Source organism: Acartia tonsa, chromosome 3 (genome assembly GCF_053477335.1).
Source record: "Acartia tonsa isolate MP-2025a chromosome 3, ASM5347733v1, whole genome shotgun sequence".
Classification (NCBI taxonomy): Eukaryota; Metazoa; Arthropoda; class Copepoda; order Calanoida; family Acartiidae; genus Acartia; species Acartia tonsa.
In genome coordinates, this window is record NC_137262.1 from 50,301,857 (window position 1) to 50,313,134 (window position 11,278).

Below are 11,278 nucleotides of genomic sequence, written 5' to 3' on the forward strand. Positions count from 1 at the left end.
GTATACAAAAGACAGTGTAGCTGCGCTACTAAAATGACTTTAAAATGCTGGTAAAGTGTAAAGTCAGTTGTACTCTCCCAGCCTACCTATCCTAGTCTACCTTTCTATCAATGGATATAGAATATACGTGGATATATTGGCAGGACAAAATTTGTAGTCAATTTAGGTTGATAACATGGACCTCATTTATTGATCAAATCGTTCAACCAGTAGGAGAGTAGGAAATGGTTCAAGGGGGTGCGAGAATAACTTTATTATAGTACATGAATTTATGGTGCAACATCCAAGTATTAATATATCCATTCTAACTACCAATCCTTTTTCTGTTGAATAATAAAGATAAATGCCTAGCTATTAGATAATATTAAAAGTTCTTTCAGATGCTGAATATATTCAGATTTAAATGTTTATAACTTAACTTGCAATTTGTAGATAGGCTTTTCTGTAAATTAAGATAAATTACTTAAAGCTTTCAATGATTTTTGCGAAGCTTTTATAGTGCCTATAAAAAAATTGTCATACTGGTCTATTATTGGTCATAGAATGTGTACTGGTCTGCCATTGGTAATTTAATCTATGTATTGACCTATCATTGGTCATTTGTATTGTATGACGTCATTTTTTAAAGGTTCTTGGGGGTCATTTTTTTCTTTTGTGCCATAAATTTGATTTGAAATAGAATTTTAATATTTTTTATTTTTCAGGCGGCGGAGTGGACGATATATCAGTGTACAATGGTGATGACAACCACAAGGTGTGGCCAGGAATGGCGGGCGGCAGCGCCGGTCCTTCCACAACCGCCGCCGATACTCACGACGGCATCTACGGAGATTACGGGAGCACAATGCGCAGTTTCAGAAGCAATGTGTCGGGCATATCGTCCCGGCAGCGCCCCAGGCAAATGATGATGCAATCCCCGCCCCCTCCCCCCATCCCCGAGGAGTTTGTCAAAGAGGAGAAGGACAAGAAGGAGAAGAAAAAGCGGCGCAAGTCCAAGTCACGTGATACGCCGGACGACGCACATCACATGATGAACGGCGGCGTGCCTAACGGTAATGGCACAAGCACAGCTGGATCAATTATAAATGCCCCTTCGGGCCGGGCCAGCAGTATGATGGGCGGCCGCAAAATGAGTGCAGGCAGTTTTATGGGACTGTCGCCTAACGGCAGGCCGCCGATGAACGGCGGTATCCCGCCGCCTGGCCCTTATGGTCCCCCGCCCCCGCAGATGATACTGCCCGGGCCCAAGTCTAAAAAATCCTCGGGTACATTCTCGTCCGGGCGCAAGGGTGCAGTACCCCGTGGCCTGCCTCCCTACATGATGTACGGCCCTGGCCTACCGCCTCCCGGCTACATGGTACCTCCCGGTCCCCCGCCACATCTTATGCCTCCACTAGGACATCGCCTTTACGGTCCACCGCCTCCATTCGGGCCCTACGGGCCGATGGACGGCCGACGGGCAGAATCGCACATGGAGGAGCCTATCTACATGCCGCAGGATGCTCGACCGCTGAGCCCAGTGGCCAGCTACCAGCCAGGACATTTCCCCCATCATATGTATTACAGCCAACAACAGTATGCAACAGTCGACAGAGCTAGGTAATACATTTTGTCAAATTTTGAATAAAAACAGAGGTTTTTTTTCTATGGCATTCATTACTTATGACTTTGTTAAGCCTATAAGTTCTTTTAATTACGGTCGGAAGGGTAGGATTACTCTTCCCTAAAAATCACATCTGGAAATTAAAAAGTATTTCCCCCGAGAAAAGCACATAACACAATGTTATATTTTCTAATTAAAAAAAAACAGAGAGAGTTTCTGAATGTGATTTTATTGACCTTACACTAAAATTATACTTTTGCCTTTAGACTGATTTATTATAAACATTCAAATATAGAATAATTTTCATGAATAAAAACATAATAAATGATTATCAAAAGTTAATTCATTAGGTATCTAGATAAAATGATAATCCATAAACTATTTTTTGTCTCAAACATTTAGATTTATAGTTTTAGTAGTTTCAAAATATTTATTTATTTCGTAATTATTTTATCATGTTATTAAATTAAATTATAAAGTTGGAATCTTAAAATACATCCTGTTAGAATGTTTTTTTTTGTCCATAAATATCTCGCAAACCACTGAACCCACATGAGTTTCCCATTTTAGTGGAGCTTCCCATATGTCCAGGGATGGTTTTAGGCTATTGTATTTTGAGGTTTGAATCAATTTAATTATTTTTTTATGTGTAGGAAACATAGAAAGCACAAGAAGCCTAACCGCCACATTCACAGTTCCGACAGTAACGCGGAGGACAGCGAGTATGGCGGCAATGGGGCTGGCATCTACAAGAAGGAGCACATCAACGAGCGCGCGTTCGCCACCTCTATGCGCAACGAGCAGCGCTCCAGGTCCTTTGGCTCGCTGGTTGATATGGAGCCGGACGCAGAGAGTGCTACGGGTTACGACGGCCATCCCGGGAACAAGAAGGATATCCTTCATATCATGGAGGACTTGTCCATTGACGACGAGAGGATTGAGAGGAGTGAGGTGCCGCCAGATTTCTTCCCGCCACCGCCCGACAGCAGGCACGGCGGCGGTGGACAAGCTGCCGCCTCACCCCGCCATGGAATGTATCCGCCGCCACATTCAAACGGCCCGGTGCCGTTAGGTGCAACGGGGAACGGCGGCAGGCGACGGAGATAAATAATTAGTTACACATAAAGAGCTCTTACAATTTTGATAAGGGATGTAATGTAAAAAAATCCCCTAAAAGACATTTAAATATGTCCTGTGTTGTGAGCTAAGTAATCAAACCGTTCGCCGCTCCCGCGCTGCTCTGTCATACTTGTAAATCCCCCAAGGCGTTTGCGGCGATACGGCGGGGGTTGAACCCCGCCCCTACCATCTCCTCTAGTCCTAGTCATGCTGTGTCAATAATAAAACCCAAGCTGAATTATAAATTATATAAAAAAAAAACTATGATAAAATTATTTGTGAAGCCTGGATTCATATTAAGCACAGAACCATAAGAAATAATGAATTAATATAAAGTTAAAATATACATATATATTAATATATGATATATAAATTACTTGTAAACAAATCTGAAAAAAAAATCCAGTGGTTTTAGTAGCACAGGCGCTACTATGCTTTTTAATGAATAAAATTGAGTGAAAAAAAGATGTTCCGTGCCATTATACAATTTACAGTTTATTAATTTCACTTTTATACATTTTACCCCTACACACACAGACACACACACACACACATATTAGCACTACTTCACCTTGTGTGTAGTATGTTTTATACCATGCATTACACATGCAACATGTGTGTGTGTGTGTGTGTGTGTGTGTGTGTGTGTGTGCAAAGTAACTGGTTCCAACCAGCTGCAAAATTTTGCAATATTTTTTTGCATATACTGTGAAATTCTCTAGAAATTAAACATAGTATTTATAAATATTAGCTGGGATTACATATATGAATAGGTATACCTACTTTTAAATAGCTTCTAACAGGCTAATCTATAATAAATTGGTATACCTAATTTTCATGTGATTCCTTGAAAAAATATGTCAAGCCTTTTAGTTGTGTGATATACATAATATTTATGTACAGATTTATGTACATATTCAAAAATATTTTCATAGTAGCGGAGCTACTCTATCTATATTGCATCAACTTGTCACAAATTGTGCTCACTAACAAATAAGTTAATCTGTGATTTGTATAGCTATATATATGAAACATAAAAACCCACTTCTTAGGATTACAGCAAATTTTTATTATTTTTATTCTAAATTATAATATTATATATTGTTAAAATGTTAAAATAATTTGTAAAAATGCATTTTAAAGTATTTTAAAGTATTTTAAATGTTAAAATTTACCTTTTTTATCATATGCTAAAGAAATTGAACTTAATTTTTGTTCAACTTTTACCTAAAAAACGTTACTTAGAATACTGAAATTAAAGTTACTTTCAACTTAAGTTACTTATTATGAATTTAAATACTCAAAAATTCTGTGCTATTTTTATTAATATACAATTTTTACTTATATACACAATCATATATACATATATAAATCAATTATATATTATATAATATAAATATTATTTAAGATATCAAATTTTAAAAAGTATATTTAGAGGGTTTTTGAAAATTTAGTTATGAAAAAAGACACTGAACTATCTTATATTAAAAAAAGAATAAGAAAATTCTCAAATAGTCTTTAAAGTGATTTATTTAATTAAACCAAAAGTCCTTTAAACCATAAATCCTAAAGGAGGAAATTAAATTTCAAAACAATTTTAAACTCATGTGTGCTTATTTTTTATTTTGATGGTATTTAAGACATAATTACCTGTTAAACTAGAAGCATTCTGTTTTCATGCAATTTAAATTGTTTATTGTCGACTAAATTGGTAATGGCTGATAAAATATCAACGTGATTATTTTAAGAACATTAATAGTTTCTAATATATGCTATTTAAAAAGTGGTCATTGCAGACTTTACGACATTTGTTGATATAATAACAACACAAAAGTTAGACATGGTTAGCCTGTTGGCATTTAAAGATAGTTTTATTTGTAAAAAGTCAAAGGTAAATTGGTTTTAAGTACCATCCCTTTACATTCAATTGGTATTAGCTGCATATGTATGTGTGTGTGTGAGTGGGTATGTGTGTGTGAGTGTGTGTGTGTGGGTATGTGTGTGTGTGTAGGTGGGTATGTGAGTTAGTCGTGTCCCCGCAGGAAATTGTTTCCCGTTAACCCATCCTTTTCTAATTGCATAACCTTTAAACTTTTCCTTCAAACTGCATGCTACCCCCCCCCCCTCCTAATGCCCCTTTATCTCTCTCTTTTTTTATTCCACCCACTTCTCATCATTTGAAACCAACCCCTTCGTTTGCTAGAATACAGGAATAGGTATATGGAAGATTTATAAATTTTATAAAGCTACAGAATTTTTTCTCCTTTTTCTAAGGATACAAGGATAAAACATTTGAGTTTAGGATTTATCTCTCTCTCCCTGCACTTACTACCTTTGATAGCTTTTAAGAATTATGTGACTTGGGATATTGTTATGCAGACGTATTGCTATCATCTCTCTTTGTCCTTTCCCTGCAGGTTGGAATTGGTGAATATTAATTAATTTTCTATTGTCCTTTCCCTGTGTTCCCTGATCAAGGCATTTTATGCAATTACACTGTAACCAAACCCAACATTCCAAACTAAGAAAAAATCTCATTGCCTGCTTAAAGTCGCAGCAATTAAATCCGCCCGCGCCCTCTACAATTGCAACCCCCATCCCTTTTTTTGCAATAAATTCTTTGTTGTTTTTCTATCCTTAAAGGAATAAAAATAATCCTTAGAATTTTTTTGAGGCAGGCAACATTATTTTTATTTTGTACTTGAGACAAAGAATTATGATTTTAGGACACTCCTTTTTTATCCTTATCATCCCAGTTAAACTTCAATGCTGTTATTTTATCAACAATTGCCGTAGTCAAAATGTCGACGTAAGTTACAGAAAAAAATAGCTTTTTCATTATGGTTTCCAAACCGATTAATATCCACTAGAGACGAACCGGTTCTTGGCCATACTGAAAAATTATGTCCAGTATCTCATTACAGACAATTTTCCACGAATATTAGAATAAAAATCATAAAATGAATACGAGTTTTGTTAGCCCCGAGGGACCGAAGACGGAATGCTGTCTATAAAACGATGCGATAAATAACTATTCAACCACTTTTATTAAATACCTTAAAGTCGACTTAAATCAATAAAATTACGACTTAAATCAATAAAATTACCTGTCAACAAAAATCTTCTAGACCAACATAAATACCATCCACCAAAATTTAATGCATTTTTTTTGAGGATTTTCTTATTCAGGGCAACATAGTCCGGGCGCTCCCTTATTTTCATTACCTTAAAAATATTTTATGGGGTAAAAATTTAACTCAATGTTAAATAAGTTTAGCAAAAAGCTAAATTATTTTTAGAAATAAAATAATTTATAAAAGTGATAGATGTTGTTTTTTAAAAAAATTGTAAAAGATGTAGAATTTAATCAAATATTAGTAATTATTATTATAAAATTATTTGTAAATATGTATAAAATTCTGATAATAACCTGCTTCTTATTATTTTGGTATAAAATTTACCATTTTCTGTTCTTTTTGTCATTTCTTATTATTATCCTTTTATTTGAATTGTTAAACATTTAGTAATTTTCATTTATTATTATCTGAAAATAAATATTAAATAATTTGACATAATTGTTAATTGATCACCCTATTAAAATAAAAATAGGACAATTTCATCCATAAGTAGAGCAGCTATAACAAGCTAACTGTTGAGCAAAAACCGAACAGTAAAATTTTAATTATACAGTAAGAATGAAAAATCCTTTACTCAATTATTGTTTTAACTTTGTAGGATACTGTATATTAAAATATGAGTTAGTGCAAATAAATCACGGAATATGACATAGATAGGCCATAAAATGACAAGCAATCCTAGTTGTATAATTTAAAAATGAGTAAAAAATGATTGACGTACTAATGGAGATGCCGCGCTTAATTTTTAGCAACATTTTACTTAACATTGTAACTTTTCATCCTAGGAATCATATTTCCAAAAATAGATTAATACTATAATTATATTATACAAAAAAAATTTGTTGGAAATTTAGCAGGTTTCATATGAATTTCTTGTATATATCATACAGTTACTTCGCTTTTAAAATTGTACCCAACTGTTACAGGAATGATCATGCAAAGTTTAAAATCGACACAACTATTTAACATGCCTACATTAACGATTAGAGCTATCTGTTTCAGATGGACTGATCCTAATCATAGAAAAGCTTCGCAATTGAAGAGACATTCATGTAAAGGTCATTTATAATTAGTGGGAAATGAATGGAGCCCCAACTCATTCAGAGCTCATAAAGGAGGTTCTAATTGTTACTACAAATGCACCCCTTAATGGTAATCATTAACAGGGGGTGCCAACCGACTGAAGTGAAGTGTAGAAAAGTTTCGGTTGTGAATCAATGCTCAAAATTTGCGGCTTTTTAGCGGCTAATTTGTTTGTTTGTTTTATTGATGAAAAAAAGTGTTATTTTCTTCACTTTTATTGAATAACGAAAGTCATTTTCATGAGAATTCCTCTGAACAATAAGTAAATAGTTTATAACTCTTTTGATCAGTCAGTCCATTGGTAATACATTGAAAGACTAAAACATGTACAGGATAGATGTTTTTTTAAAAGCGAAGCTTTTCTTTAATTAGGGTCGGTCCGTCCGTCCGTACGTCCTTAACGGATAGCTTTTTTCGTTAATTTAGGCATGTTAGAATTGTCCTATCGATTTCAAATTTTGCATGGTGATTCCTTTAATAGTTAGGTACGATTTAGAAAGCGTAGCAACTCTATAATCATCACCAAAATGTCCGTACGTCCATTTTAAACATGTTGATTTTTTTACTTTTTTAACAACAAATTTTTATGTGATCTAATCATCCGATTGATCTGATTTTTGGTATATTGATTCCTGGGACAACAAAGTATAATGTAATAAGCGAAGCAACACTATAATCAAGTCCTAGAAATGTAAGTATGTCCATAAACATTATCCTGAATCAAGCAGTTTTTCAACACATTTTACTTACAATTTTGCTTTGACTCTTATACATTTATATTATGATTATTCAGTTCTGACACTATATAAGTGTTAATGTCCGTTTGTCCTACTGTTTAAGTGCTTCGCTTTTATGGATGTTGTCATCCTTGTTTTCTCTAAAAATATGTGATTAAAGAACTCAATCGGATAAAATCTTAGCCCCAGACAAAAAAAACTTACTACTTTTAAACAAAATGTTTAAATAGAGTTGCTATTTTTTTTTCATTAAAACATAGAATAATCGCGGTTGCGGCTGACGAAACCGCCAAAAAATACACGACATGAGCCTTGCAAAAAAGCTCATTGCAATTTCAATATAGCGCACTCACGTTACTGCTTCAGGCCTTTTTTATGCCTAATACTGATGTCATAAAGGAAGGGGTTGGTATGCTTAGGAAAACGGATTGATGAATATTCTCGAGAAAAAAATAGTTATACATTATAAAGAAAGAAACAGAAAGATATGTGAAGGATAGAAGTCTTATGTTTAGACCATTATTTTTAACATAATCTATCTTGTATTTATATATCTCTATATCCCTAGTACTAGGGTGGAAGTATTATAATAAGTTGCAACCACTATTCTAAATAATATTTATCTTGTATTTATATATCTCTATATCCCTAGTACTAGGGTGGAAGTATTATAATAAGTTGCAACCACTATTCTGATTCTATACTCAAAACCCAGGGATTAAGGATAAGACATATGTATATAAATAAAGTAAATGAAAAAATGGGTAAAACTAATATTCGAATGATTGACCTAGGATTATTTTTGTGTATGATTATTATTAAAACAAAGAAGATTCTTTAGAATTGTATATTTTAGAATTTTTCAGTAAAAAGTACCTTAGCCTGGAGAAAATTTTATATTTAATTATGTATCACTAAATCCCTAAAACGCCCCATGTTTGCTCTTTTTTCCCTGTGTGTTATGGTTGTATACAGAGAAACAAGGATAGGTTTTTGGAAGAAAAAATTCATCTTCCCGTAAATGGTTAGACTAACTGAATTACGCATGAAGTCATTATTTCTTGCTTATTATTCTATACTATTTCAATAAGTTATTGACGACTAGGTGTAATAGCAGCAAAATAAAAATGGGTTATCCTATAATATGGATTAGTCAGTTTTTTTTTGTCTGAAGCTAAAGTTCTCAAGAACTGCTGGTCTGCATTAATTGTACTTTTCAGTGAGGCTTTATAAGTGACTTTGGTTGGTTTTGGGTTATTTTTCCTCTCTCGCCCTCTCCTTGAGGCTGGGGGCGAATCAACTAGTAATTGATAATTCACTGGAAATTCAAAGTATTCTATCAAATAACGAGGGAAAATTTATATTCCATTTACTTATCCCTGTATTCCAGGGTTGCAAGGAAATGATTATTATTACATTTGAGGATGTAATTTAAACAAACATAACCTTTGCTATGCTTTTTAGGGACAGGAATTAGGCACACAATAGAAAAACTACTGTGATTCCTATATTCCCTAAAAACTTTGCTTGCATATTTTCTTTTCAACAGTAAAAAAAAAGTTGTTATATCAATAAATATCTATTAAAAAATATGTAGTAATGGATATATTGACAGGGGGAAATTGGTCGTAACTTTATGTTGCTAATATTGGTCAGTTCTTTCATCCAGTAGGAGGGAAGGGGATGGGGTAAAGATGGAGGGTATAGTTATTTAGCAAGCTGTGAATATCACTTTATTAGAGTATATGAAAATCTAGTGCAACATTCAAGTAATAATACACTGTTAAAAATAATTTTTTTATTTAGTATCAATTGATACTCTGGAGAGTATTGGAACCGTAAGTACGCTACAACTATATAATTAATATATAACACTATGTAATACTATATAACACAATAATTATTACTATACAGAACCCATACATTTTTTTAGTATCGATTGATACGCTCTAGAATACTGGAAAATACGGTACAGAAATGTTTATTAAAATAGTACTATTTGATAGACTCTAGTGTACTGGAAAATACGCTGTAGAAATGTTTTTTAATTTAGTACTATTTCATACGCTGTAGTGTATCAGACAATACGCAAGAGAATGGTTTATTAAAATAGTAACTATTCATACGTTCTAGGGTACGAATCCGTACTGTAAAGAATAATTGAAACAGACACTATTGGTGCATACCTCTCATGGAAGTGTTTCTGCTTGGTCGTTTTAGACAAAGATGAAATGTTACTATTTATGCTCAGATTTATAGTTTTGATTTTTGTAATTATGACTGACCATAGTTTTTATTTTTAAGGATCATGTTTAGTCCTAAACATCTTTAAAGTCATTTTTTTTTACTAAATTTACATTTAAATTAATGTTTTATTGCTCTGCTTGGTATGTTTGTTGATATAACAAAATGTATATGTACATATAATAATCATATATTATAAACTGATCTTTCATCCAAAGTAAAACAGTTTCATACTCTACAGAGTATCAAAAATTATGATAGAGGATATCAAAAATTGCAAAGGAGAGTATTAAAAACTTACTTCTACCGTATTGAATATTATTCCAAAGAGCGTATTGGATAATACTATACAGACAAATACATTATTTAGTACTACATGTTACTCCATAGAACACTAAGTATTGCTCAATACAGTATTGGAATCTTCCTTGTATTGTAATAAGGTTTTTTTCCTATAACGTACGGATTGATACTATACATTAATGTGAAGAATATATAGTATTATCTGATGCTAAAAAAAAAATTATTTTTAACAGTGTATATCTATTTTTAAAAGCTTTTAACCGTTAACTTAGGCATGTTAAAATTGTCCTATCGATTTCAAACTTTGCATGATGATTCCTGTAGTAGTTAGGTACGATTTAAAAAGCGTAGCAACTCTATAAGCATTACCAGAATGTCCGTACGTCCATTTTAAACATGTTGATTTTTCTACTTTTTTAACAACTAATTTTTTATGTGATCTAATTATCCGTTTGATCTGATTTTTGGTATATTGATTCCTGGGACAACAAAGAACAATATTATAAGCGAAGCAACTCTATAATCAAGTCCTAAAAATGTAAGTTTGCCCATAAAAATTATCCTGTATCAAGCAGTTTTTCATCAAATTTACTTACAATTTTGCTTCGACTCTTATACTTTTATATTCTGATTATTCAGTTTAGACACTATACAAGTGTTAATGTCCGTTTGTCCTACCGTTTCAGTGTTTCGCTTTTATGGATGTTGTCATCCTTGTTATGGTAGAAATATATTGGCCATGTAATAAGTTGTAACTTTTTCGTATTTGATTACAATTAGCGGCAACAATAATTTTTTTCGGGTACAATATCCCTACATCATTGACTCGTATTACGACAATGCACTACAGTAAAAATAGATTAGGATAACTTTGTATTTTAAACAGCAAAGCTTTTAAGTAATTAGGGTTTTAAAGACTGTATGTCAAACAGAGGCACTCTAATCATTATAATAGCATTTTGTAATACAGAAACATATATTTACAACCAATGTAAATGGTGCATCTTTAAAAAAGATAACACAAAAATACGAGTTGAAAGGTATTGAAGAGC

At 33.0% G+C, this 11,278-nt stretch overlaps 1 protein-coding gene across 1 annotated transcript in view; it reads left to right on the plus strand.

The window, feature by feature from the left end:
* Positions 1–3,241, plus strand: part of LOC145314505 (uncharacterized) — a 31,101-nt gene extending 27,860 nt beyond the window's left edge. Inside the window, exons 3-4 of the mRNA XM_080154432.1 lie at positions 705–1,599; positions 2,257–3,241. Of these exons, the coding sequence (XP_080010558.1) occupies positions 705–1,599; positions 2,257–2,710 (1,349 nt within the window). The 3' untranslated portion in view covers positions 2,711–3,241. The remainder of the gene's footprint in view (positions 1–704; positions 1,600–2,256) is intronic.
* Positions 3,242–11,278: the final 8,037 nt, after the last annotated feature.